This window comes from Citrus sinensis, chromosome 3, assembly GCF_022201045.2.
Source record: "Citrus sinensis cultivar Valencia sweet orange chromosome 3, DVS_A1.0, whole genome shotgun sequence".
Taxonomy (NCBI): domain Eukaryota; kingdom Viridiplantae; phylum Streptophyta; class Magnoliopsida; order Sapindales; family Rutaceae; genus Citrus; species Citrus sinensis.
Window position 1 is genome coordinate 1,124,081 of NC_068558.1, and position 24,714 is coordinate 1,148,794.

The 24,714-nt window shown below is 37.8% G+C and overlaps 4 protein-coding genes across 7 annotated transcripts; 2 read left to right on the top strand and 2 right to left on the bottom strand.

Moving 5' to 3' along the window:
* Positions 1-374: 374 nt before the first annotated feature.
* Positions 375-4,993, bottom strand: LOC102620269 (uncharacterized). Its single transcript, XM_006476359.3, has 7 exons — positions 3,556-4,993; positions 3,387-3,452; positions 2,713-2,857; positions 2,410-2,628; positions 1,439-1,658; positions 1,123-1,321; positions 375-837 (listed from the first exon to the last, which is right to left on the bottom strand). The coding sequence occupies exons 1-7, from the start codon at positions 4,710-4,712 to the stop codon at positions 723-725; spliced, it is 2,121 nt and encodes a 706-aa protein (XP_006476422.2). The 5' UTR covers positions 4,713-4,993; the 3' UTR covers positions 375-722.
* Positions 4,994-8,716: 3,723 nt separating this feature from the next.
* On the top strand, positions 8,717-11,510 carry LOC102620557 (uncharacterized). 2 transcript variants are annotated; one of them, XM_006476360.4, is made up of 3 exons: positions 8,717-9,373; positions 9,694-10,483; positions 11,093-11,510. In XM_006476360.4, exons 1-3 carry the CDS (start codon positions 8,908-8,910, stop codon positions 11,280-11,282), a joined length of 1,446 nt encoding a protein of 481 aa, XP_006476423.2. In that variant the 5' UTR covers positions 8,717-8,907; the 3' UTR covers positions 11,283-11,510. The 2 variants fall into 2 exon arrangements, with proteins under 2 accessions (XP_006476423.2, XP_006476424.2); XM_006476361.4 differs by having other exon boundaries at positions 8,722-9,373; positions 11,099-11,510.
* A 1,272-nt stretch (positions 11,511-12,782) lies between these two features.
* LOC102621189 (protein SPA1-RELATED 2) lies at positions 12,783-19,702 on the top strand. The gene is made up of 9 exons (XM_025098383.2): positions 12,783-12,946; positions 13,082-13,272; positions 13,723-15,327; positions 15,714-15,871; positions 16,401-17,232; positions 17,442-17,588; positions 18,123-18,440; positions 18,548-18,607; positions 18,768-19,702. The coding sequence occupies exons 3-9, from the start codon at positions 13,756-13,758 to the stop codon at positions 18,957-18,959; spliced, it is 3,279 nt and encodes a 1,092-aa protein (XP_024954151.2). The 5' UTR covers positions 12,783-12,946; positions 13,082-13,272; positions 13,723-13,755; the 3' UTR covers positions 18,960-19,702.
* Positions 19,703-19,900: 198 nt separating this feature from the next.
* On the bottom strand, positions 19,901-23,525 carry LOC102621672 (uncharacterized). 3 transcript variants are annotated; one of them, XM_006476366.4, is made up of 4 exons: positions 23,232-23,525; positions 23,020-23,123; positions 20,486-22,906; positions 19,901-20,342 (listed from the first exon to the last, which is right to left on the bottom strand). In XM_006476366.4, exons 3-4 carry the CDS (start codon positions 22,764-22,766, stop codon positions 20,122-20,124), a joined length of 2,502 nt encoding a protein of 833 aa, XP_006476429.2. In that variant the 5' UTR covers positions 22,767-22,906; positions 23,020-23,123; positions 23,232-23,525; the 3' UTR covers positions 19,901-20,121. The 3 variants fall into 3 exon arrangements, with proteins under 3 accessions (XP_006476429.2, XP_006476428.2, XP_006476430.2); XM_006476365.4 differs by having other exon boundaries at positions 23,020-23,135; XM_006476367.4 differs by lacking the exon at positions 23,020-23,123.
* Between the last annotated feature and the right edge of the window lie 1,189 nt (positions 23,526-24,714).

A 24,714-nucleotide genomic window follows, 5' to 3' on the forward strand; every position in this document is an offset into this window, starting at 1 on the left:
ACTACAGAAGAACTCTGTTTGACGTAACAAATGAAATGACTAATAAATAATAATCCGCGGCAAACAGACATTGGATGAAGTAACCAAAGAGACAAAACAATCTATAACTGATTTTGCATCTAGAAACCATAAATAAAATCACAAATGGCTAATTTGGCGCCATGATCAACGGAAGAAGGAAAAATATTTGGAGTTTTCGGCTCCTCTCTTCTCTTGCAGATTGTACAAGTTTGATTCAATGAACATAAAGTCGCTCAGACTATACTCAGGGAGTCGGGACATTAATCAAACTTTGAGATCTTAACCCCAACCAACTTTACCGGCGAATGGGTTGTGTATATATGAATGAAAAAGTTTGGACGAACCTGCTAAGATAAATCAATAGAGACCTGAATACATACAGCTATTCAGAAGAGTTCACGAACTTGTACACCAAACCGAAGAGAGTTGTTAGATTTCTAAACCATTTTACAGTCAAAATTTTATTTGCAAATGCCACAGGAAGAATCGTCTGGTTTCGCCACCATGATTCAATACCTTTAAATAGTATACAACACAAGCTGTTAAACACATTCTTCCTTACTGAACTCTTTCTAAAAGTGACTACTCTCTGGGATCCCCATTTCTGAACGAACTCATGATGGCAAATCCAATTTGTCAGTCAGCCAACAGCAAATTTCAACAAAACCCATGGTATTTACTCACAAATAATATCAATTGTTCTACTCATCATCAGAAACAATCTTTTGCTTTTTCCATTTATAAGCAGCTTCTAGTATCTTGAGATTCGTTGTCTGGGACTCTTCAGGGAATAGGTAGTCAATGTACTCCTCATACCTGTTGGGTCAAAATTTTGAAATCAGTGAGGGCAACCATGCTTACAATCTAACATGACAATCAACAAAAATTAACTAGTTTCGTATAATTAGTTGACTAACTCCTGGCATACTGGTGAACCAATAACACACAAACCCCATACTAGGATTCAAAAAACTGCTAAACGAGCATATGAAAAGATTGCCACTGGTTGCAAAAGTTTCAAAAATTTCCAAACCATAAGGACAACAAAGACATTAGGATATCTTAGTAAGGAAAATATATCAACAGTTAACTGGCACGTACCCAGCTGACAGCCCATCATCGCTTTGGGTTTGCCTCCTCTTTTTAAGTTTCTTTGGCAGCTTAGCCTGCACTAAGCTAACATCACCAAGCTCACCAAAACTACTCTCCATGTTCAACCATTCTTCTAACAACATAGCCCTTTCTTCCTTCAGTTCAGGTGCAGACGTTCTATAATAGTTTATAGCTTTCTCAAAAACCCCTGAAGAAGATGAAGGAAAATATAAGACCAACATTCAAACTGGTGATAGATTTCAAATACTCAATTAAGCAGCTACGAGTAAATGATAAAACAGGGGCAGGAGTCACGATGGCTCACTTCTTGCTCGCTGTATGCATTGCTTCTTTTGTTCATAGAGATGTTCCTGGAAATCATCTTCCGGCATGTCAGGATTTCCACCATCTTCGCCAGTAGCAGAACCCTCAAATTTCGCATAACTAATCCACACCTTCAAATGCTTTGTTCGATCTAAGAGTCTCTCATAAAGTGCTCTGGTTCTTTCATACTCCCCTTGTGATATCTCAAAATCAATGTATGCCTGAAATTAAACAATGTAAGTATTATACTTAGTTCCTACGTGTAACAAAAATTGAAAACACAAAGGAAGAAGCAGGGAAGGTGTTATGTGCAAGGTTCATTTCCATGATCTTTAGGTTGGTACTTGGCAGAAAAAACTGTAACCATTGATGCAACTTCTTTTTAATTTTGTCTCTTAAGCATTGCAAATCTAAGCACTTTCCAGGGTCAACTATTCATTCTCTGAGAACAGAAACAGATCAGTGATAAACAAAGACCAGATAAATCATGCTAGTAATGAGCATAGAAATTAAATAGACGTTTAAAGTAACCGAATATATCCCGTACTATATGCAAAAGCCAAAATAGAAATCGTGAAAAGAAGCAATCACCAGAAAAAAAGTTCTTATAAACAACAAAAGAAATCACCATGGGAAGGGGACTCTAAATCAGCCAAGATAAATTATTGGCAGCCAAAAAGACATGGGGATCAGGGGATCAGGAAACTAAACAAAAGAACCTTCTTTCACAGTGTCTACCAATTCAGGAACAAGGACCAACGTACAACAATCACAAGTGACATAAAGTTAACATGTGTAATGGGAAACGAGCAGCTAAGAATAATGGTAATGAAATAAATAGATAAAAGATTGACAGACATGCAGGGTGACTTTACCCAGGGACAGTTCAAAATAAAACATATACGCATATAATAGTACATGTAATGAGGAAAAAAGAAAAAAATTAGAAAAAAAAAAGTCTATTCAAGTTACCTTCCACAACAATTCAGGCATGTCCAAGGCCGGCTGGGCAATTGCAAGCTCAAAAATAGCTCTAGCTCGCTCATTTTCATCCAAAGATTTCTCCAGTTCGGCATATTTGCTCCATGCATAGCAGTTCTCTGGTGACCATTCCAAGTACTTCTCATAAAGCTTTCGGCAACGATCAATATTACCAAGATGCAGCTCTATCTCAATGTACTTTTTAAATATCTGTTTGCAGTAAGCAGATAAGTGAGAAAATATCAACTTGATGTCATCAATGCAACATAACTTTACAATCAATCAGAATACTACCTTATCCTTAGGAGCTTTTCCAATCGCATTGCCTAATATTTGTCGAGCACCATTGAGATTCAACTGCCGTATTTCAAATTGGGCAGCTAAGAGCCATATCTTCGCAAATGAGAATTTCTTGTGTGGAATCAGCTTCAGACACTCACTGGAAAAACATTAAGTGACAGTCAAAACCCTTAATTTACAACCATAGCAAGAAAGAAGAAATGGTACTTGAAATATTATAGTAGGGCACAGATTTGTTAGGCCCAGAAGGCAGAAGATAACAGATGCTAAGCCTGGGAAGTATGATAATGGCCTAATGGGTGACAAGAAGAAAGAGTTGGTAAGAGAGAGTTTGAGTGGAAATTTTGTCTAAAAGTTCTAGGCAAAGCTTGGGGATTTTGGATTTGAAATCATAAGTTGGATGACGCACAAATCTTAAGAAACAGAACAAGAAGCTTCCGAGAGATCTTGTTGCATTGGAAGCTAATATGGCTGCTGTTATGAGTCATGCATGATAAACCAGCAGTTCTTATTATGGTTCCATAAATGATTTTCAAATAATATACATATCTACATATTCTTAATTGACTCGGCAATCCCAAATGAAAATGCCACCAGTTACAACCACAAAACCAAAACAAATTAGTAATAATAATCAACATTTTCAAATCAATGTAATGCAAGCTTACTGGTATACATCCCTCGTCCGCTCCATATCTCCCGCATCCAGCTCCTCATACAATGCATAGTTAATCCTAAGACGATAAATTAAAAAATATTGATAAGAAGATCATACAGATAAACCTCTGAACTTCCAAAATCCAAAAGAAAACAACAACACTCCAACAAAAAACTTACCACAAGTAAATATATCTCTGCCAGTATCGCTTCTCCTCAGCTGGTGGCACATTAGCAATGGCACGCTCATAAACCTCCCTAGCCCTTTCCTTATTCCCCACACTCTCTTCTAACCTAATATAATCAAACCAAATATCATAATTCATCGGATTCTTCCTCACTTCATCCTCATACTGAAACCTCCTCTTTCCCACGATGGCATCCTCAATTCCTTCCCTGTCTCCATATTGCTTCTCAAATGCGACAAACTTTCTGTACAAGTCTTCCGCCCTTCCTTTTGGTATATGATCCAAGGCAAACTTATAAATACATCTCGCACGCTCTGTCTCTTTACATCTCTCCTCAAACTCAGCAAAAGCAACAAACAACTGCTCAGCCTCTTCATCATCCGCCAATTTCTCCACAGCATGTTCGTACACATTTCTTGCCCGATCAACTTCCCCCATTTTCATCTCAAACTTAGCATACTTAATCCAGGTTGACACTTTCGGGTGGCATTGAACAAAGCGTTCATATATCTGTCTAGCGCGTTCGACTTCATTATATCGAAGCTCAAACTTGATGTAAGATAGCCATCCTTGCTGATCGGGCATCCAATGCATCCACCTTTCGAAAATCTGTCTGGCTCCAGCCACATTCCCCAACATCTCTTCCATGTGAATATACTTATACCAGAGCTGGTCCACTCTCGGTAGCAAAGTAACCGCACGGTCCCAAACATTCCGCGCATGGTTTATGAACTTGTTCTTCATCTCAACTTCGGCGTACTTCAACCAAAGAGTGTGATTTCGGTAATCCACTTCGAGGGCGCGTTCCCACACGCTCCGAGCGCGGTTGAAATCCTTCTGAGACTCTTCCCATTTGGCATACTTTATCCAGACGCCTGTGTTCCACCGCACTCGGCGGATTAAGTCTTCGAACTCCTTGCGTTTACGGAGGCGGTAATCAGCGAGTTCGGTGGAGTCAGTGATTTTCTGTTTCGGCGGACGGATTTCAGCCTCCTGGCGTTCGCGAGCCTCGCGGAGGATTTGCTCGGCGGTGATTTGGATTGGAGCTGGGGTTTTGTTTTTGACTCGTGTTGGACGCGGGAGCTTGACCTCCGTGTCCTTCCGAGTGAGATAGCCCAGCGACGGATCCGCATCTTTTGATCCCATCATGGCAGAATCAAAGAAACAATGTTCGTGAAATCTTGAAATAGCAGCTTTCACGGTTCTACTTATTCTAGATACTGACCCGAGATGACGAAAATATGAAATTTATTCTTCTTCCTTTTGATTGTTATGAAGAATAGGGGAATTTTGAGACTACGTCAGTGTTAGGGTTTCTTGGTTTTGGCTGGTGATAGATAGTTGTTGATTTTGGCTGTTCCGTACAAAATTTGTAAAATAAATAAAAAGAAATATAACGATAATGGGACTGGCGAGAGCCTAGGGAAAACGAAAACAAGGGCCGCGCTCGGTTTTTTATTAATTATTACCCGGACTGGATTTTAAAAATATAAATATAATACAATGTATCCACGTAAACATTTAAGTAAATGCTAATTTTGAATACTGGACTTAACAATATATTTAATATTTGACAAACATAAATTACCGTATAAAAACAAACAAAATATAGTTAAAAAGAATAATAATAAGGGTTCGGTTATGTTAGAGTTTATTTACAGTACGAATATCAACCACACATGTAAAATAATAAATAATAAATAATAAATTATAGTGAGATTTTTATTATTTTATCATTTTATGTTGAAATTCGTGGGGAAATTTACGAAAATAACCATAAATATTTTGTTATTTTTGCAACTAATCCTTTGAACTTTTTTCTATCAACATTAGCCAAACACAAGCCTTTCTTCCCAAATTACCCTTCTTTATAGACCAAAACTAATCGGCATCGTGGCATGAGTTATTTTCAAACTTATTGATCTGAGTCGGGGGATGAATCTGATGACAGGGCACCTGTCGCACCAAGTTTTGGTGCGACAGGCACCCGTCGCACCAAGTTTTGGTGCGACAGGCACCCGTCGCACCAAGTTTTGGTGCGACAGGCACCCGTCGCACCAAGTTTTGGTGAGACGGGCACCCGTCGCACCAAGTTTTGGTGCGACAGGCACCCGTCGCACCAAGTTTTGGTGCGACAGGCACCCGTCGCACCAAGTTTTGGTGCGACAGGCACCCGTCGCACCAAGGCTTGGTGCGACGGGTGCCTGTCGCACCAAAACTTGAAGTTGTTCATGATGATGTTTGTGATTCGTCGGAAACGGTGGCGTTTTGGCCGGAAATTTGAGATAAGTTGTAACTGTTTGGTGATGCTTAGATTCCGGCGATGGGTTGGTCGATCGGAGGTGGGGAATAACGAAAGAGGTTGAGCTCGTGGAGAGGAGTGGATTGATTACGGTGGTGCTGGCTAAATCGCGGCGGAAACCGGTGAATGACGGCACGGTTGGCGCGGCTGTTTTGGTTGTTTTTCCGGCGATCTGTGGCTAATCAACGGTGTCCGATGCTTGGGGTTTGATGGCCGGCGATTTATGATCCGTTTAGTGGTGGTTGCGTCCGGATCGGTGACGGAAAACGAGAGCCGGCAGCCTTGGACGGTGGCCGCGGGCTGAAGCTTTTGTTTCTGTTCTGTTTCGGTTTTTTTTTTTTAAATAATGAAGCTAAACGGAAGAAAACAAAAAGGTGAAAGGAAAAGCAATCTCTCACCCGCGTCGAAGTCGAGAAAAGTTAGAAGCAATTTGGGCACGAAGATTATGGAAGGGGGAATGAATATCAATGGATTTGCAGGTGAAAGCATTAATAATAATAATGCTGATAGAATACAACTTAACAAATTTTCCATCTTAAAATCATGCAACAAGCCGCAAAAGATTAGATTTTTTTTTAAAAAAAAAAAATCAAGCTTTTTGGCCACAGAACAAGCTTTTTGGGGGAGAGATGAAGGAGGGGTATTTTGGTCTCAAAAGTTGTTTTATGGCTAATGTTGATAGAAATATTTTTGAGGGGTTAAGATGAAAAAAATCAAAACTTTAATAGTTATTAGTGTAAAATTCCCAAATTCGTGCTCCACCATAAATAAACTATAACACGACCATAGCCTAATAGTAATTATATACTTTTTAGTTTCTGTGCAGGAGAATGACATACATTGATTGGAAAAATGAGTTGACTAATTAATAATTTTGTGCATTATTGAAATTAATTATATACTTTTTTTCCCTTATTTTGATAAAACTACTTTATTATAATAACTAATCAGAAGTTACTAATATTAGTAAGAAAATGTCATATTACTCAATTAAAAACATTGTACCGTTTCCATGTAATAAAGTTATTTTAACAATATATTTTAAGACAACAAATTTATAATAAATATTTTTGTTGGAACAAAAGTGAGGGATTAGAAGAAAAAAATAATAATAAATTAATAAGTGAGAACAATAATTGTAATAATGATGGGGCTGAGGATCGGGATGTCAGTTATAAGGTGGCAAAGGTTAAGAAGTTGATTCATGATGGTTCTCTTGTCAATCATTGCTCAGAGTTGGCTGTTTCTTCTTGAAGTAAGAGTGTAGAGAAATTTTGGACCCCCCCGTCATGCCAAGAAGCAGTGATTTTGAGACAATGTGAAGAGAAAATTGGGGCTGAACATTTATCCAAAAATCTTACAAGAAATTTTCTTTTCAATATGCCTGGTATTCGTATCATTGACGACCCTCCAAACTTAAGTTCCAGTTCCTCTGACTCTGACGATGATCTGGATTTGGATTTTCGCATTTCTCAACTTATAGGGAACATAAATGATAAAAGGTGGGATTTTGAAGCAGACGTGCTTGCTGCATTTGAGAAAAACAATGAATTATATTTTGATGGCTGTTTGTGCTCTCTATAGACAGCAAATCACTGTGGGGAAATTGCCAAGGAGTTCATCGTCTTCCAACAATTGTGAATTTTAACCAGTTCAATTCACTTCCGTATGAACAAACAAGCAGTTTCACTGTAATCTTTTTTTGTTTTTCTTAACGTGCGCTAGTATCATTAATGATAATAGTTACCCCTTGATTACTTTCAATGTTACGAATTTATTTCCACTTGACCTCAAGTAGCTGTTTCCCCTTGATCCAAAGCTGACTACTTATAGTGAATAATGTCGGTGCTTCAGTTGACTCACACAGCAGAATAGAGTTGAAATTTTTCTTTCTGTTCATTTTAGTTGCCACTTTATTAATATTCTATGGAAATTGTTGTAAAATAGAAAGGTTATAGCATATTATGTAGGGCAGATGTTGTGACTAGCATAAAAGGCCACCTCCAAAGTTTCAAGGTGAGGTTTACCTGCATTAGAGCACGTTATCTATGCATTTTCAAATGGCATTTATGAGATGTTCATTCAATTTCTTTTCTATGCTCATAATGCATCCATCAATTGGCAGAAGGGGCACTACTTTGGCTGAGTTTCTAATTGATGTTGATCCACAAGGGAAGCTATAGAAATGTGTCTCAGAGTTGCTGCAGTTTGACCCAAAAGGTCTTGATGATTTACCAGAAGAAAGAGGATCCTCTATTCATGTCTTAAGTTGGACACAGAACTTTGTTGAAACCAGAAGTCTGTGCCAGTAGCAAGGCAGCTCCAGGAGTACAAGTGGATGTCATCTTTTTCATGTTATGTTTCACTTTTCATTGGAGGATTTGCTGTAGATAGTTTTACATGGTTTATCTCTCTCCTGATAGTTACATGACATTACTAATAGATGTAGACAAAACTGAGCATAACCTCTGAGATTCGGGCAAGTTTGCCCTGTTAATGTAACACGTTTTCTTATCTCCCAATTTAATGTGTTGCAACACACACATATGACTTAACCCAATACTAATAGTAATGAAGTTCAGTGCTGGATTGCTCAGAGCAAATTCGCATCGGCATCATGTAGACGAAATACACTTTTTTTTTTTAAAACCGCATTTATAGAATTTTACAAATATTGATTAAGTTAGAATATTGTGTCACATATATACATTGTTTTATTTATTTATTTTTGGAAAACACCATTACACCTTTTATTTTAACTTTGAAAAGATTAAAAAAAAATTTGAAAAGATGAAAGAAAATATTAAGTTGGGCCTATGTTGTTCCAAATTCAACGTTATCGAAGAGTCACGGGCATACATACTCCCGAAGTGCTAAATCTACATTGACCGGATCCACGTGTCGAAATGAAAGAAAGTGAGCCACCAGTCACACTCGCACAATTGGCCTTTTGAGTTGTTCGTCTTCGTTCCCATTCACCGACTGACCTGCGACCTGTCTGCTTCGTTTCTCTCCCTCAGTCTGAAATTAAGAAAAGAGAAAATGGGTTACAGATCAGGAGTAGTTATCGATTTAGAATTCGATTTTGATGGTAGTATTGACAATCGTTCTACTAGCGAGTTAATTTCGATGTTGAAATCCAGTTTCAGAGATGCGGATTTTGCGAAAGTGGAGTCAATTTTAGTTGAAAGAGAAGAGGAAAGGAAGTTAGAACTAGAATCGACGATGCAAGCAAACGATTGGCTCAAGGAAAAACTTGAAGAGTCCGGAATGCAAAAACTCAAAGCCGAAAACGAGCGGAATGAACTAATTGAGAGAGAGAGAAAGGCTGGGAGCTTGATAGAGTTTTGGAAGAAGAAATATGAGGGTCTGGAGTCGAGGATTCGGCAGTTGGATGCTGATATAATGTTGTTGGCGAGTGCGGACAGCCATGCTAGGGCTTCTAGTCAGAATGGAAACAATGTGGTTGAAGAGACTCCTGCTCCTGCTGCCCCTGACCAAGGTCAAGGTAATGCTAATGCCAATGCAGATCTTATTTTATTTTATTTTATTTTTTCAATTTCTACTTCGAGGCTACTACAACATTCTTTCTTTATTGGTGATTTTATCTTTCTGGATTGATGATGTAGCGTCATTGTAGATTCTTGGTCGCAAGCATTTATTGTAACCAGGATTTTAGAGTTTTGGTAAATTTGCAGTAGATATTGTACCGTTTCCTGTTATTTTCAAAACAAAACATTTAATTTGATGTTGCTCTTTCTCATAACTTCTGTTGGAAAATTTTTATGGCTTCAAATATCTCTGTAACATGCATATCTTCAATGCCAGATTGCAGTAGACTACCATCTGGAAGCATTATTAGAATCATTGACAGCGATGATGACTGTGCTTCAGAAGAAATTTTGAGCCGAAATGGAACCACTTCTCTAAGAGTTGCTAAAAGTTATCATTCAAGTCAGGCTGGTGCACAACATGTGACAGGAAGGCTCAAAAGAAAGCATGATTCATGTCCAATTCTAAATGAAAACAAGAATAGTAATGGTGACAGTGTTGAGGATGAGGATGTTGATGATAATTCTTTCACTGCTGATCATAAGCTAGCAAAGATTCAGAAGTTGAATCACGGACACAATGTTTCCCCTATCAATCATTGCGCAGAGCCGGCTGTTTCTTCTGGGACTAGTGTAGAGAAATTTTGCACCCCATCAAGTGCGCTTCTTGGACAATGTGAAAGTAAGCTGGGGGCAGAGCATGGTTCTCAAAATTTTATGAGAGAATTTCTTTTGGACGTGCCTGGTATTTGTAACATTGACTGCAGTTCAAGCTCTAGTTCCAGTTCCTCTGGTTCTGAAAGTGATGTGGATTTGGATTTTGACTTTCCTCAGCTCACTAGGATCGTAAATTATAGAAAATGGGAGTCTGAATCAGAAATGCTTGCTGCATTTGAGGAAGAGAATGAATTATATTTGAAGGCTGTTTGTGCTCTCCATAGACAGCAAACCACTGTGGGGAAATCGCCAAGGAGTTCATTGTCTTCCAATGATCAAGGCTTCAACCAGGCTAATGCACATCAGTCATCTTCCAACAATCGAGGCTTTAACCAGGTTAACGCACATCGGTACGGTCAAACAAGTGGTTTCATTACTGTTGCCACTTGCTTTTTCCTCTCAAAATTTCCTACTACATTAATGATAAGAATGCATTTTGATTACTTTTAGGCCCTGTTTGATATTATGGTTGCACAACTGTAATTTAAAAGCTATAACACTAAAGTGTGTAGTAAAAACTAGCTATTGTGTTACGGAAGCTAAGTTGATTTTATTGCACACTTGTATGATGAAGCCAAAACACCTCAATTAACAGACCTTAACGTTGTGAATTTATTTCCACTTTGCCTCTTGTTGCTATCACCTATTGATTCATGCTGACTTGGTCATAGAAAATGTGTAGTCCTTCTGCTGTCACAGTATCAAGTTTTGAGTTAAAAATTTCTTTTTGTTCTTTTTCTTTGCCTTTTTATAAATAAAATGTGTAAATTAAAAAAAAAATGACAGCAAGATTATAGTGTGAGTAGCATATTATGCAAGGTCAAATTTAGGGACTGGCAAGGAGGCTGCCTCCAAAGTCCCAGAGAGTTGGTTACCTGCATCAGAGCATGTTACATTTGCATTTATAATTGACATTTATTAGGCAAATTCTTTTAGATGTTAATATACTAGTCAATTAGTTGCAGGGTAACTTCTTTGGCTGAATTTCTCATAGATGGTGATTCACAAGGGAATCTGAAGAAATCTGTCTCAGAGTTGCAGCAGTACGACCCAGATGGTCTTGGTGACTGCAAAAAAATAGCTTTTGATTACTCAAAGCAGTTATTTGAGATATACCAGAAGAAAGAGGATCCTTTATTCATGTCTTAAATTGGATGCAACACTTGCTGAGATCAGAAGTGCTGCAAGTGTCCGGGAGGATAGGATCTCCTTTCTGTTTGTGTGCCACAATCTGACCTTTTCTTCCAAGTTTTGCTGTAGATAGTTACGCGCACTTTCTTTCTCCTGGTGTTTAACAATATTTTTAAATGTAACTCTGATATTAGTATATATTTGCTGATTCTGGTATTACAGGCATGCTTGCATAGTCTTTGCATATATTTGCTAATTGTATGGTGTATGGTGTCGGATACATAGGGCTAATTGCCATTGTGGTGGATTTGCGGCTAGCTGATAGTGCCGGGGTAAAATATGAATATTTTAATGGTATGTAGTAAATGTCGATCTGGATGATCTTCCCTTGGATGCTGATGCTGGAATGTGATGGCAGTAAGTTGTTACGCCTTTGCGTGTTTCAATGAGAGCTCATATTGAAGTGCCATTATTATTTCCCTATTAATTAATCAATCTTCTGGGCTTGATTTAGCTTGGATATATATGTCTTTCAAAATCAAAAGAAGGTGATGGTCTCATATCATTGTGTGGAGAAATTATGGAATATGTTAGGGGTATTATATCAATGCTATGTGTGTATTTATTTTTAAAAATATAAGTTGTGATTATATTAAATTAAATTATACATATCATATATTATTAAATAGTTATATGACCTCGATTGTATTTTAAAATCCTTTATTTTTTTGTGGTGCGTGCACTCAGAAATGATCACAGACCAGTCAAGTCTCAACATGTGTACATTTTGTGCTTCGTGTACAATTTTATGGTACAAAAACAAAACACGGCAGTCCATGCCCACGGGAATGCGCTTGAAACTAATGGAACTAACTTTGCGCATGACGCGGCAAGAAATGAGCCTATTGGTCGGGGCCCAAACGCATGTTTGGCCACGTGATATGACCATGATCCCCTTCTGTTTGGCGCGTGCTCCACTCTACCTTGAAACGACGTGGACCGTTGATCTGCACGCGATGCTCCAGTTCATCTCTTTAAGCTTGCCGATATTAATAGCTATGTACGTGGTTTTCTTTTCTTCTCGTCCAAACGATAATTCATCATCATACTCCATATGTGCAAAATGCTCATGCAACGCAGCTCTCAATATTATAATAAAAATTATTATTTAATCCAGATATTTTATTAGTTACATCAGTTAAAAAAAAAATGAATCACTGTAAATTGAACGGCAATCACAAAATTCCGGGAAATTCAATTGGATCGTTGAAATCCAAAAAAAGCACCGAAATTAATAGGTGAAGCAAATTTTGTGGATCAAAAATTCATTTTCCCCTGACTTGTACGATCGTTTGAACTCTGAACATTGAATGAAAGGAAAGGGGTACTCGAGAATAATCAATTAGTCCTTGTAATTTGACATTACCCGACCCGAGTTCACTGTTAGTAACTTGATCGAGAGTTGAACATAATACATATTAAACCAACGCGAAGTAAGCCACTCGATTCAAAAGTGAAAATGAAAATTCGTGGCACGTTAGTAAATACTTAAGCGGCGCTGTCTGCAGGAATTTACAAAAATAAATAAATAAATAAATAAATAAATCTCATAAACAAAATTACTGGCCTCTGTTTTTCCACATATCGGAGTTTCATAGATCTACTGATGATGAGACCAAAAGGTATTTAAATTCGCCCAACAATAATACTGACAAACATCCAAAAAATCAGAAAATTATTATTCTCTTTCTCGCGAAGAAAAATAAAACACATATTAAAGGCAAAAATTCACATAATTTTTCGTCTTTTTTTCCCAGGGAAGATATTTTTTCCAACTTCGGCCAGACTGCTGTATCTCTTCCACTTTTAACTTTCTTATTCAGTGGGGGGTTTCATAGGGCTTTATTAACTCGCTGAATTTTACATTTTTGCCCCCGAAATTTGCTCCTCAGAGATGGAAACCTGCGCATTTTAGCTCTCAGTATTTTGGGATTGAACTCAAAGTTTGGTACGTTGCGCTTCTATAATTGTTTATGCATTTAATTTTCTTTAATTCACTTTCTGTTTGGTTCTTGGGAAAATCAAGAAGAATATAAAACAAATGAAATGTTTAGTATTACTGTTATTTATCTATTTATTTATTTGTTTGAGTGAGTAGCTTATGTCCCTGCACATTAAATTTTCCTTTTTTTCGTATTTTTTTTCTCGCATTTTCTTGGCTTCAAACTGAGTATTAGTAGGTGCGTTAACAAAATTCAAGTTCACAGTTTATGTTGTAATAAACTGTGGTTGGGTTTTGGAATCATGTAATTTTGATTATATGCGGCATTAGTGTATGTCTTGTTAACAATGATTAGAGGCTAAGATTTATTGTTGAATTACATTTTATTATATTTGTTGGTATCCCTTTTAATCATTTGGATTGTGGTTTCTGACTGAAATAAGTCTGGTTTTACAGTACGTGTATAACTTATGAGTTAATGAAGTGAGTATGGATGATATGGACGAAGGAGTGGGTGAAGTGGCTCCAGTTAATGCAGCCGAGGGTGCTCCTCTCCAGAATAAAGAGATTGAGTATTCTTTGAGACCTGAAAGCTGCAACAACGTGTTGGAATCTGGAGAAATGGCCATACCTGAGGGCACTTCTTCTGACGGCTCTTTTCAAATACTTGCAGATATGTTGGAAGGTAAGAGTGTAAATAGGATTGTAAGCCCCATGGATGCTTCGGAAAACCCATGCCCACACAGTGACAGTGATGCTGGAATCATGGTTGAAGAGTTAACTGTGCGTAAATCAAACAGCTCAAACTTAGCGATCGTTGGTACATCAAACCACAGAGAGAGAATTTCGACCAGGCATGATAGGTGGCAGCATCTTTATCAACTGGGGAGCGGATCAGGAAGTGGGAGTTCACGTGGTGATAGGGGCCATGGCCGCACAATGTTGGGTGCATGGGAGGATGTGGGAGACACATCTCTCCATGATTTTATTACTCAGAAACCACTGAATGATGAGCACAATACAATCTTGGAGCAATCTGCTAATACTGAAAATGATGGGTTATCAGGCAATATGTTATCTCATGGAAGTATCCGTACAAAGATGTTATCCAAGTCAGGCTTTTCTGAGTTTTTTGTGAAAACTACCTTGAAGGGTAAGGGGATAGTATGTCGAGGCCCACCACTTAATGCATTTAAAGAGCGAAGAGGTATGATTGATACAAAGGCATTTGTTACCACTACAATGCCTTCTGATGCTGCACTAAAGGCTGCTGGAGCCATGATGGTTGCTTCTAATGCTTCACCAAAGCCTGTTGGTGTTGGCACTGCTGTGGTTTCAAATGGTTCACTGGACTTAGGTGCTAGAACTGGTGTGCCTGCTTCCTGTTGGATTGGTGGGCTCAGGCAGGGTAGTTCTGATCATGGGGTGAATTTGAGGGAATGGCTGAATGCTAGGGGTCATAAAGGGAAAAGAATTGAATGTTTGTATATATTTAGACAGATTGTAGCTCTGGTGGACTACCATCACACCCAAGGAGTTACCTTCCTCGAATTAAAGCCATCTTCTTTCAAATTGTTGCAATCAAATCAGGTTAAGTACATTGGACCAATCATCCAGAAAGAAACTTTAGAGAGTGCTTCCTTAGATATTCCTCATTCGGAGAATTATAGGCTTCGTAGAAGGTCAGCTGAGGAGGAAATGTTCACCACTGGTATTGCAAGTGCAAAGAAGCAAAAGTTCAACCATAATATGAATTTTTCAAGATGGTGGTCTCTCTTTCCTTCAAAATATGGCAACAAAATTGAAACAGCAAATGAGAGTGACATCAATGAAGTTAGTATACCACATTCTCATAATGATACAAATGAACATCACACAAATGCAGGATTTGGGACTTACAGCAAGTCCAGCAGCCCACTGGTATCTAATACTGCACAACAGCAGTCAACTTCTGTCAGTGAGCAGTTGGAAGAGAAATGGTATGCAAGTCCCGAGGAACTCAGCGGAGGGGTTTGCACCACCTCTTCAAATATCTATAGCCTTGGTGTTCTTTTCTTTGAGGTATGAAGATAGATTATTCCAGCTTCACAATTGTCATTTCACTGTTAGTTTGCATATTTCATTTTCTTATTAACAAATTGAGGCTTGCTATTTGCAAGTTTCCAGTAATGTATTAAACATTGTCTGTCCAAGTGATATCATATGTAAATGCATGTAAATGCAATCATGTTTTGTTTATATGCAGAATTTCCGCTTCCATATTAGTATTATTTATGAAAAGCATTTCCGCAGAATGTGTTATTACCTTTTGAGAATATATAGACCCATATTTTTTTCTTTTTGGCATGATCTATTTGTTGTCTGTCTTCTTCTTTTTTTATTTTTATTTTTTTTATGTAAAACAAATAATGTCCGCTGTTATGTGATTAATCTGGGTTTCTTTTCAGTTATTCGGTCGTTTTGATTCTGAAAGAGCACTTGCTGCTGCAATGTCAGATCTGCGCGATAGGATTCTTCCTCCAAGTTTTCTCTCAGAAAATCCCAAGGAAGCTGGATTTTGTTTGTGGCAACTTCATCCTGAACCACTATCACGCCCAACAACCAGGTGATTTGCAGTATTGTAGTTCTTTTTTTTTTTTTTTTGGGTGGGGGGGGGGGGGGGGGGGGGGGGGTGTCTATCATTACACAAAGGGGCTTCAAGAACATGATATGCTAAGGCGGCTATCCTCTTATCCAATGATAATGTTATAGAACTTATGAGAGAGGATTAAGTGTAAATTCTTTCTTAAACATATAGGATATCACTATCTACAGAAAAAGCGTATTGACTACCAGGGACGTAAATTAAAGGTGATGGTGAGCTTCTTTTCATAAGCATCTATGGATTGTGACATGCACTGTTGTGGATAACAGAATGTTGACTTGTGCATAGAAAAACTTAACCTGACATTAAAACTAGTTTTTATATTTGAAGGCTTCTTTAGGGTAGAAATTCTGGATATCTGCATGTTGAATTTTGCTATTAGCTTTTTTGGATGGGAAATTTGTTATAAATAGTGTATATTGAATCTTTTTTTACGATGCCAGCAGTGATGATAAGCATTCTAAGATTGTGGTTATTTGTGTTATAACAGGGAAATCCTGCAGTCTGAAGTAACTAATGAATTTCAGGAGGTGTGTGCAGAAGAACTGCTGTCATCCATTGATCAGGATGATTCTGAATCAGAACTATTATTGCATTTCCTCATCTCATTGGAAGAGGAAAAGCAAAATCAAGCCTCTAAGTTGGTGGGGGAGATTCGGTCCTTAGAAGCAGATATTAAAGAGGTTGAGAGAAGGCATTATTTGAAAAAACCTTTGGTGGATCCTTCCTTGCAAAACGAGTCTGCCCCTTCAAGGGAAAACAGGTATTTTAACGAACAACTTTCAAGTTCCGAGGCTCAGCTGTCACCCATTTCTGATGCAAATGAAATGAGGTTGATGAGGAATTTAAATCAGCTTGAAAGGGCTTACTTCTCCATGAGATCGCAAATCCAGCTTTCTGATTCTGATTCCACAACACGCGCTGACAATGATTTACTGAGAGATCGTGAAAATTTGTTTTTAGCACAACAGGATCAGGAAATACAGAATCCCACCGATCGTCTAGGAGCCTTCTTTGATGGTTTATGCAAGTATGCTCGCTATAGTAAGTTTGAAGTGCAGGGTATGCTGAGAACTGGGGAATTCAATAACTCTGCCAACGTAATTTGCTCAATTAGTTTTGACCGGGATGAAGATCATTTTGCTGCTGCTGGAGTATCAAAGAAAATAAAGATATTTGAGTTTAATGCACTGTTTAATGACTCCGTTGATGTTTATTATCCGGCAGTAGAAATGTCTAACAGATCAAAGCTTAGCTGCGTATGCTGGAACAATTATATTAAGAACTATCTGGCTTCAGCTGACTATGATGGTGTGGTCAAGGTTTGTATGTCCTGTAGGCTAGCAACTTATTGCTTTAGAAAGAAATTTTTTTTTACTTTGTAGTTATTATTTCTTTTATTTTTGTGTGCATGTAATCACACTGCTGTGTTTTGCTGTACATTTCATGACTTCTAACCCTTTTATTGCTCTTATTGTAATAAAGTAATCTCCTGTATTATTTATGCATGATTTGCTCGGATGTATTTCAGTTATGGGATGCATGCACTGGTCAAACAGTTTCCCATTACATTGAGCATGAAAAGAGGGCTTGGTCTGTTGATTTCTCTCAAGTGCATCCAACAAAGTTAGCCAGTGGAAGTGACGATTGTTCAGTTAAGCTGTGGAACATTAATGAGGTATTTTTTCTCTTTTACTATTCCTAAAATTGTCCTCTTGTATATCAAATCTTGGAATGTTAATTTTTTTTTTTCCATAATGAATTATTGACACTCTCTCTCTCTCTCTCTCTCTCTCTCTCTCTCTCGTGTGGATAGCATAAGATTTCCTTACTGACAAACATCAATATATTGGATCCTCAGTGTCTTCCACTTGAATAAATAATTTATTGCAAGAGCATTATATTTATGGTTCTTATCTGAAATTGTGAATAGATCATGGTAAATTGGTAATCCTTGTATTTCTACTATTTAAATGAGCAATGGCTATGTAGAGTAGAGAGCTACTAATCATTCGGGTGGGTCATCCACATCTGAGGCAATTGAATGTCGATATGGAGCATGGCCCTATAAAGATATGTTGCATTATGTTGCCATCATCTTTCTTGCTTATAAGATTCAAAGCTTTATGCTTTTAGTTCTTGCTACAGCATCAAGCTTCCAGAGTGTTTTATTTTTTGTTCTTGAAATGCTTATTCTTTCTTTATTTGGCAGAAAAACAGTTTAGCTACAATCAAGAACATTGCAAATGTCTGCTGTGTCCAGTTCTCTGCTCACTCATCTCATTTGCTGGCCTTTGGTTCTGCGGATTACAGAACATATTGCTATGATCTTCGGAATGCCAGAGCTCCCTGGTGTGTATTGGCTGGCCATGAAAAAGCTGTGAGCTATGTCAAATTCTTGGATTCTGGAACTCTTGTTACTGCATCCACCGATAATAAATTGAAGCTTTGGGATCTCAAAAGAACCAGTCACACTGGGCCATCTACCAATGCTTGCTCCTTAACCTTTAGTGGGCATACCAACGAGAAGGTTGGCATTTGCAGATTAGAACATAATTTGTTTCCTTTTACTATATTTAATCTGTCTGATTGTTGGCTCCTATTGGTTTGTTTTGACTTCACAACTTTGTCCTTCAGAACTTCGTGGGGTTGTCTACTGCTGATGGTTATATAGCATGTGGTTCAGAATCGAATGAGGTACAACATAAAGCATTCTTTTTTACATTGTTTTATTCCATCATTAAGTGTGAAACAATTATTCGTTTGAGGGAGTTTCTTTCATCCTTTATGCCTCATCCAAATTTTTTGCCAACAACATAACCGATGGACGATTGGGAACATGTTTGTGCTGTCTCAGGTTTATGCGTACCATAGGTCTCTGCCCATGCCAATCACTTCCTACAAGTTTGGCTCCATTGACCCTATTTCCGGTAAAGAGACTGACGATGACAACGGTCTGTTTGTTTCAAGTGTCTGTTGGAGACGGAGATCAGACATGGTTGTTGCTGCCAATTCAAGTGGGTGTATAAAAGTGCTGCAAATGGTTTAATTTGTGTTGAGCCTCCGAAACAGATAAAAGAATAGCTGTCTTCTGGCTTCTGGCAACTTGAGCTCTTGTCTTTCCTTCAGCTGAATCAAAGAAGTTTGGGCACCAAAACCCCAAGTGTCCAGAGATATGTTTGGTTTGGGCAATGTATTTGAGATGGAAATTCTCAAGTCAGAGCGACTCAGTATGCAGCATTTAGCATTTGCCTGGGAATGTCCTGACAGGGAAATAGCCAGGTTCCAGATTATGATTTCGGATGTATCCCCGAAAAGGCAACAGACTGGAAAAGGAAACTGTAGTGTGATATAAAAAGGTAAGATCAAGATTATTGTGAAATGTAGAATCAGAAATCAGTTTTGTCATTGGCAGGAGGATTCCTGTTTAACTGCTTTAAGTATGAAAGGGAACAATCAAGATTATTGTGAAATTCGTCCAGGCATCAGGGGATGGATTTCTTGGAATGGATGGATCCGGTATTTTAAGATTGGAAGTCAAGAATGTGTTATGGGTATGTGAATAATTCTTTCAATTGTCTCCATCGAAAATGCACACTTGTATGGAGTCCATTAGTGCCATGCTGTGTTGTGGTTCTCAGAGTAGCCAAGAAGCATTGCTGATAATTGATTCCATCCAATTGGGCTATCCGCGTAATCAAAGCTGTAACTACAAAAGGTGACTTGTAAATTTTATGTAAATGATAAATTTGTTCGATAGATCAGTAGATCAAAATATAGAATGATTCCATAGCCCATTCTATTTTGCCAGAAAGTGGCTTTAGTTATTCATCGTCAATATTATAAACGTCAATTTTAAAAGAATTAACTAGTTTTCCGGACAGTGGTCTTAAAGTACCCTGGCGGGTGCTTTCCGAAGGAGAATTGCATCGCTAATACGTGTAATAGGTCGTAATTTGGAAACAAGAGGCCAAAAAAACACGAGCGGAAGAAACCACCACTGAAAATCTTTCTCGAAAAGCCTTATCCTATATCACAAACTTCTAAAGTCAAAACAACATTTATACAACCAACAGACGAAGTTGTAATAGGTCTAGGTTACAGTAACAAAACTGCTAGGATTTAGCGGATAATAATTAACAAAAGGCCATGTCTCATGTCCCGTGAGTATTGGAGTATCCTATATAGAGTACAAAATTTTTGTTCACAAACTATGCTACCTCAGAATTTGAGACATTGACTGATGATCTTCTTCTGCTTGGGCTTCTAAGGTCTTGGCCCTTCTTCAAACAGCGTCCAGACGGAATAAACGGTGGTGATTTGGGAGGTGGCCTTGGTGATTGAGAAGTTGATGATCGCAGTGATTGAGATGTTGATGTTCTTGGTGATCGTGCTTTTGGTGCTGCTCTTCCTGATCTCATTTTTGTTGTCCCTATATGCATACGCAATAAAATTCTCTAGTCACATTAGGAGTTTCGAATGAAATTTGGCAAAAGTGAGTGGTAACCACTGCGCTTTCAGAAATTATTAGAACTGAAATTCTATGCAGAATGGATTCATGAAATGCTAACTCACCTGGACCTTTTTTGACCTTGACACCAGTGGATTGCTTGATCTTGCCCGAATTCTTGGAACAAACTGATCTTGTATCAACATTACAGATATTTTTCTCCGGCATATTGTCAGAACAGGCAGATTTAGTGTCAGTATTGTAGATGTTATTCTCTGAAACCACAAGTTTAGTATCAGAATTAGAAATATTCTTCTCTGGAACCTCGGATTTAACTTCTGAATTAGAAATACTGTTCTCCGGAACCGCTGGTTTAGTATCAGAACTGGAAACATTCTTCTCCAGAGCCATGGATTGAATCAACCTTGAAACACTACCCTGCATTTTCTTGTTCGGGGACTCGGATCTTACTGACCTTGTATCAAAATTTGAAACTTTCTTGCCAAAAGCCTCAGAATAAACTGATCTCATATCAAAAGTAACAGATTTCACGTCAGAGCAAACTGATCTTGTCTCGGTCACTGGTACCATTCCCTCATCTCCTGCGGAAAAAACCTCATCCTTACAAGTTGAGGCTACATCACTACCTAACTCCCAATGCTTACCTTTATTACTCGAATTAGCCTTCTCTTTTTCAGCTATTTTATATGCAAACATTTGAAATGGAATTTGTGATACTGGCGCTACATCAGGGCAGCCCTCTCCTACAAATTTCCTTACAAATCCTGCCTCTATGTCGCAGTAATCTGCTAGCGGTGATTGAAACTCGGACCGTGCGATGTCAGGGTTATTTGCCATGAACTTCTTGATGTAACGTAAAATTCGACAAATGGACGAGAAACTTGGACGCTGAGATGGATTTGTGTGCCAACATTTTTTGGTTAAGTTCACGAGGTATTTCGGAGAACCTGATGGGAAGAGAGGCCTCTCCCCTGCTCTTATATTTTTGGTCATCTTGTCTCCTTGAAGATGCCCATCTTCAAAAGGAACTTTCCCAGTTAAAAGCTCAAAGCAAAGCATTCCAAAGCTGTAGACATCTGCCTTCTCTGAGCACTTGGAAGTAGAAGTACTTCCAGTCCCTTCTTGCTCCGCCAGAACTTCCGGGGCATACCATATATAAGGGTTTGGCGCAGTCTGGTTTTGTGGTGATGCTGGTGGTGTGTTTCGAGATGCGTAAGTTCTGGCAGTGGATAAACCAAACCCAGAAACTTTTACATGAAAATAGCCTTCCATACTCCTGCCCTTGAGGTAAATATTTGAAGGGTTCAATTCTCCGTGATAGATCTTTTGTGCATGGAGAAATTCCATACCTCTTGCAATCTGAAGCATGATATCAACAACAACAGGTAGAGAGAATGAATTCCGCCTTCTTGAACCAAATGTCTCCCTCATGTAGCAGGACAAATCCTTGCTCATTAACTCCATTACGAGAAAAAATTCCTTTTTCTCCTCATCACAAAATCCACATAGGTATTGCACTATGTTGGGGTGTGAAAGGGAGAGCATAGTCGAAATCTCGGCATTTAGCGATTCCAGTTCCCCGTAGAAATGCCTCAGGACAAAGCTATCTCCTAACCATTGAATTTCCTTAAACTGGCTGCTTGCACCTAATCTTCTTCTCACCTGGTAATCCTTACCTCCTAACAAAATTGAACTAGGAAAAAGTTTAACGTTACTTGGATCGGTACCATTGAGTTTCTTGAGCAGCATGTCTACAAGCCGCTGCTCGTTCTTTGTCAAAACAACAGATCCTAATCTTTTCTTCTCCTTCAGTGCGTCAATAAGAAGCCATTTATCTTCCTTATAAGCACTCTCAAACTCATTACAGACTTCTCGAGGGATCAAATACTCCTTCCCAAATCTCAATTGGAAAAGTTTAGGGTCATTCCATTCCCTGTCATATTTTCTTGCAAATGCTACTCTCCTTCTTTGCATCTCATCTGGGTCAAGCCCTGAGATTTCACCAGCAGCCTCAATGGCCTCAATCACAGCGGGGAAGTAGCAAAGCAAATTGTGAATATGAAATTCAACACAATCTTTGTTTTGATGGAGACTAATTGCTTTACCCCACCAATCTTTATAATCCAAGCATTGCTTAACATAATGCTCTCCTTCTCTAAAGACCTTCTGAAGCTCTCTCAAAGGTTGTTCAAGAGCTTTCCACTTTGTGTTCTTCTCTTCCGATTTTAAGAAAAGCCTGATTTCCTCAGCAACTGTGGAAAAGGCTAAAGTAAAGATGTCAAGAAGCAAACAACACTGTCGCTGATTGATTTGAATATCATCTTTCAACACCATGAGAGCCTTTAAACTTCCCAGAACCTCGCCCACCTGCCTGAATTGCTCCATACGAGGCCTAATCCACGATATGGGTATCCCGGAAAACACACCAGGTGCTCTCCAATTAAAAATTCAATACCAAATTCAAGCAACAGATCTTTTCAATCTAATCTACAGTTCTAAATTCAACGGCAATTAACATGCAGGACCTGCAACAAAACAAAAACAACGCAATGATACTTCAGCAGATATCAAAATCAGGAGATCAGATGAAAAAAGAAATAAAGTGAATAAATTGAAGCGAGTTAAAGGTGATCAAAACCTTTAATCGAAATTTTTGATTCTAAAAGAGCATCCAACAAACACAGCCTGATTCCAATCAAACTCTTCTGAGCCCAAACCAAATCCAGATGAATTCTACCTAATCTGGAAAATGAACTAAAGCAATCCATATCCATTTGGTATTTAAAAATAAATAAAGGAACAACAGAAAAATAAAATTTCAAAGCAGAAGAGAAAAAGAAGAACACAAACCTTTTAATGAAATTGGGAGCATGTCCAAAAGGGTACCTGAGACTGAAACTGAAACCGAAACAATACAAAACACCTGGCGAAGTATCTGGTGGCTCAGGTTTTGCTAAAATTGAAAAATGAAAAAATAGCTTTGACCAACAATCGAGCAAAACAAGAGAAACGGAACTTCCAATAACACCTGTGTTTTGTTATGTTATGTAACAGACTTTCTATGTCTGTTTTGTTTTCTGGAGGCAATCAACTTACAAAGCCACGATCATTTCTTCTCTCCTTCCTGTTTTTATTTAAATAAAAAATTGAAATTATAGAGTCGTGGCCGTTGAACAGGTCCGATTTCTTTGGCGTCACGTAAAAATGTCTTCCCGCGGGTTTCGTCTTATTTTTATTTATTTATTCTTTTTATTTTTGAAAAGCCGTTGAGCTCTTTCAACGCTTTAACGGCGTCGCTTTTACAAGTGTAGTACGTTTGTTAAATTCTTTTCAAAGGAACGGCATTTGTTACCATTAATTCAATTACTTTTAGAGTAATTCTAACTTCATAGTTAATGTATTTGTTCGTTAATGTGAAACGTCAGTATGTTTTCAATTTTAGCAAATACAATTTGTTCACATTAGATTTCTTAAACTTTTTTTTTTTTTGGGTCATTTAGTGGGATCCAGCTATGGTGCCACAGTTGTATGGTACCACAGCTGGATCCAACTATTGGATCTAGCTCTGGTGACAACTGTGGGCTAGATCCAATGGTTGGATCCATCTGTGGTACCATACAACAGTGGTACCACAGATTTGTCCCATTTAGTGACCGAGTCTGGCAGTATTAAATTCATTTGATCGGCAATTATTCTTTACAAGGTTGGCAATCGAGCAAAGTGATACCACGTGGCAGAATACGGAAGGATTTAGACCCAAATAACTTATTTTCGGATAACTATTGGTTGTTTGAAAGGCTTAGGCTTTCATGTAGATTTAAAATAAAATTTATTTAATCAGCCTTTTTATTAATAGACTTTATTTAAATAGAGTTTTTATTAAAAATATTTTAGTTATTTGGTTATTAATGAAATTTTTTATTAAATATTATAAAATTATTTTAATAGATAAATTTCTAAAAGTTGTGTTATTAGAAGAATAAAATAAAATTATAAAATAAATTAAGGGCATTTTAAATAATTTAACTCCTTAAATAAGCTTTACGACCTATACTATCAAAAGCTCAAGATTTAAAGTTTTGTTAGTAGAGACAAATTAAAATAACTTATTTAATTTTTAAAAGTTCTACTTAAAATATAATTAAATTAAATTAAATTAATTTTTTAAAAAAATATTTATGAAATTAAATAAGTAATTTTAATCCTTAAATAAGTCATACTAAATATATAATTTATAGTATCAAATCCAAATAAGTCATATTAAATTTACAATTTGTAGTATTAAATCCGAATGTGTATTCTATTTTTGTAGCGTACCAAAAATTAAACATGA

Bases quoted from the DNA above. Each gene is read 5' to 3' on its own strand.
- LOC102621672 (XM_006476367.4), bottom strand. From the start codon at position 22,766: ATGGAGCAATTCAGGCAGGTGGGCGAGGTTCTGGGAAGTTTAAAGGCT. The intron at 20,343-20,485 runs GTGAGTTAGCAT...GTATGCATATAG, and splicing joins CAAGGTCAAAAAAGGTCCAG to GGACAACAAAAATGAGATCA.
- LOC102620269 (XM_006476359.3), bottom strand. From the start codon at position 4,712: ATGATGGGATCAAAAGATGCGGATCCGTCGCTGGGCTATCTCACTCGG. The intron at 1,659-2,409 runs GTAACTTGAATA...GTTTAATTTCAG, and splicing joins TGCCTGAATTGTTGTGGAAG to GCATACATTGATTTTGAGAT. The intron at 838-1,122 runs GTACGTGCCAGT...TTGACCCAACAG, and splicing joins GATGATGGGCTGTCAGCTGG to GTATGAGGAGTACATTGACT.
- LOC102620557 (XM_006476360.4), top strand. From the start codon at position 8,908: ATGGGTTACAGATCAGGAGTAGTTATCGATTTAGAATTCGATTTTGAT. The intron at 9,374-9,693 runs GTAATGCTAATG...CTTCAATGCCAG, and splicing joins TGCCCCTGACCAAGGTCAAG to ATTGCAGTAGACTACCATCT. The intron at 10,484-11,092 runs GTACGGTCAAAC...CTAGTCAATTAG, and splicing joins AACCAGGTTAACGCACATCG to TTGCAGGGTAACTTCTTTGG.
- LOC102621189 (XM_025098383.2), top strand. From the start codon at position 13,756: ATGGATGATATGGACGAAGGAGTGGGTGAAGTGGCTCCAGTTAATGCA. The intron at 17,589-18,122 runs GTATTTTTTCTC...TTTATTTGGCAG, and splicing joins AGCTGTGGAACATTAATGAG to AAAAACAGTTTAGCTACAAT. The intron at 18,608-18,767 runs GTACAACATAAA...GTGCTGTCTCAG, and splicing joins GTGGTTCAGAATCGAATGAG to GTTTATGCGTACCATAGGTC.